At 61.5% G+C, this 2,167-nt stretch overlaps 1 protein-coding gene across 1 annotated transcript in view; it reads left to right on the forward strand.

Moving 5' to 3' along the window:
* EMIHUDRAFT_372522 (hypothetical protein) overlaps positions 1-2,027 on the forward strand; it is a 4,812-nt gene extending 2,785 nt beyond the window's left edge. Inside the window, exons 3-9 of the mRNA XM_005757138.1 lie at positions 79-145; positions 217-254; positions 418-505; positions 957-1,079; positions 1,150-1,199; positions 1,344-1,438; positions 1,607-2,027. Coding sequence (XP_005757195.1) covers positions 79-145; positions 217-254; positions 418-505; positions 957-1,079; positions 1,150-1,199; positions 1,344-1,438; positions 1,607-1,631 — 486 coding nt within the window. The 3' untranslated portion in view covers positions 1,632-2,027. The remainder of the gene's footprint in view (positions 1-78; positions 146-216; positions 255-417; positions 506-956; positions 1,080-1,149; positions 1,200-1,343; positions 1,439-1,606) is intronic.
* The last annotated feature ends 140 nt before the right edge of the window (positions 2,028-2,167 follow it).

Consider the following 2,167-nt stretch of genomic DNA (forward strand, 5'->3'; position numbering starts at 1 on the left):
GAGATGGGGGCAGGTGTGGGGAGGTGTGGGGGGAGATGGACCGGAGGTTGTGCGCGAGATTGCTCGGAGATTGCTTAGGCGCCGGGCGACGACAAGACGACCGAGCTGCTCGGGTACGCCATGATCGCCCTGTACATCGGCGCCGACTCCTTCTTCATTAATTATCAATTAATTAATTACTTAGGTACGCGATGATCGCCCTGTACATCGGCGCCGACTCCTTCACGTCGCAGTGGCAGACAAAGGTGTACAAGGCGCGGGCAGCCGTACAACCAGCCCCGACAGCGGCAGTCCTCACAGCAGCAGGGATGAGAGAGGCCTCCTCCAACAGACCGCACCAGGGCCCGCACTACCAAGCCCCAACGAAGAAACCAGCAGGCAAGATAAGAATGAGGATGCGAATGAGACTCCTCCCAGGCGCACCCGGGCGTGGACCAGTTCCAGATGATGTTTGGAGTGAACACCTGGTCCATCCTCTTCACGCTTGCAGCGCTGCTCGCCTCCGGTGAGAGATAGTCGGGAGGCCGCAGAGAGGGGGAGAGATAGCCGGGAGGCCGCAGAGAGGGAGAGAGATAGCCGGGAGGCCGCAGAGAGGGAGAGAGATAGCCGAGAGGCCGCAGAGAGGGAGAGAGATAGCCGAGAGGCCGCAGAGAGGGAGAGAGATAGCCGGGAGGCCGCAGAGAGGGAGAGAGATAGCCGGGAGGCCGCAGAGAGGGAGAGAGATAGCCGGGAGGCCGCAGAGAGGGAGAGAGATAGCCGAGAGGCAGCCGAGAGGCAGCCGGGAGGCAGCCGAGAGGCAGCCGAGTGCAGCCGAGACGCAGCCGAGAGGCAGCTAGCCGCGGGTGGCTGGCCCTCGAAGCTGGTCGGTGGCCACCAGTCAAGAAAGAGCTACTCTCACTAATTAACATCAGGCGGGCTGTGGGCCATGATTAATTAATCAATTAATGAATTACCAGGCGAGCTGTGGACCACGATCGCCTTTCTGAAGCTCAACCCTGCCGCCTTTATGGACAACGTCACCATCGCCATCACCTCCGCCACCGGCCAGCTCTTCATCTTTTACACAATCAAGCGCTTCGGCCCCTGTTAATTAATCAATTAATTAATTAACAGGCCAGCTCTTCATCTTTTACACAATCAAGCGCTTCGGCCCCGTCGCCTTCACGATCATCATGACCACGCGCCAGATCTTCTCCATGGCGCGCCCGCTGGCTGCCCCGCCCGACTACCCTCTGGTCCCCGCCCCTCCACACCACGCCCCACCACCCACCCGCACCACCACCCTTCCGCCCACAAGTTGGAAGCACCCACGCCCCGCACCCGCACCGCGCCCCGCACCCCAGGTCATCTCAAACTTCGCATTTGGCCACTCGCTGGGCATCAGCGGGTGGGCCGCCGCCAGCGTCGTCTTTGCGACGCTCTTCTACCGCGTCTACAGGTCCCAATTAATGATTAATGTAGAGAAGTAGTCATGATTTAACAATAGCTCTTCTGCCGCGTCTACAGGCCTTGAACGGTAGATGCCACCAACGCCCATGAATCACTGTTGGTGAAGGTCGTGTGAGCTGACCCCCCCCCCCTCCCCCTCCCCCTTCCCCGCCTACAGAAGCGCAAAGTCGCGGAAAGGCTGAGCCCGGCTCGGCCGAGTGGCGCGGCCCCCTTCTATGCCGCGCCCGCTGCGCGAGGAGGAGCGAAGGGGGGGGAGGGCTCTGTGTGTGCTGTCGGAGTGGAGTGTCGGTCAGGGACGCTCTCTCATGCCGTGTCTCGATGCCGTGTCCGAAGCACACCTGAGGATCGGTCGCGTCGAGCCGGCCGTGACTGCTCCTCACGCTCGTGGGGAGTGGGTCGCTGGAGTCGCCGGTCTCGCTCGCAAACTGCGGGCTCCGAGTGGCACTGTCAGTGGGCAGTATCTCTCCAGAAGCCCCGCGCTCGCGCTTCCCGCCGGGGTCTCGTTGTGGCTTGTGCGTCGCGCGGGTCTTGCACCACTCACGCGTCTCTTACCGTTTTTTGATCTGCGCACCGCCGGTAAAAATAGCGCCGGAGGACTCCCTATTAGCCATTTTGCTTTTTGGCAAGGCATGCTGGCAGCCACTGACTCACGCCGGTGCCGGAACTCGGCCGTCCATCAACTTTTCGCTGCATCATGGTGGACCTCGCAAGGCTGGCT

Source organism: Emiliania huxleyi (genome assembly GCF_000372725.1).
Source record: "Emiliania huxleyi CCMP1516 unplaced genomic scaffold EMIHUscaffold_927, whole genome shotgun sequence".
Classification (NCBI taxonomy): Eukaryota; Haptophyta; order Isochrysidales; family Noelaerhabdaceae; genus Emiliania; species Emiliania huxleyi.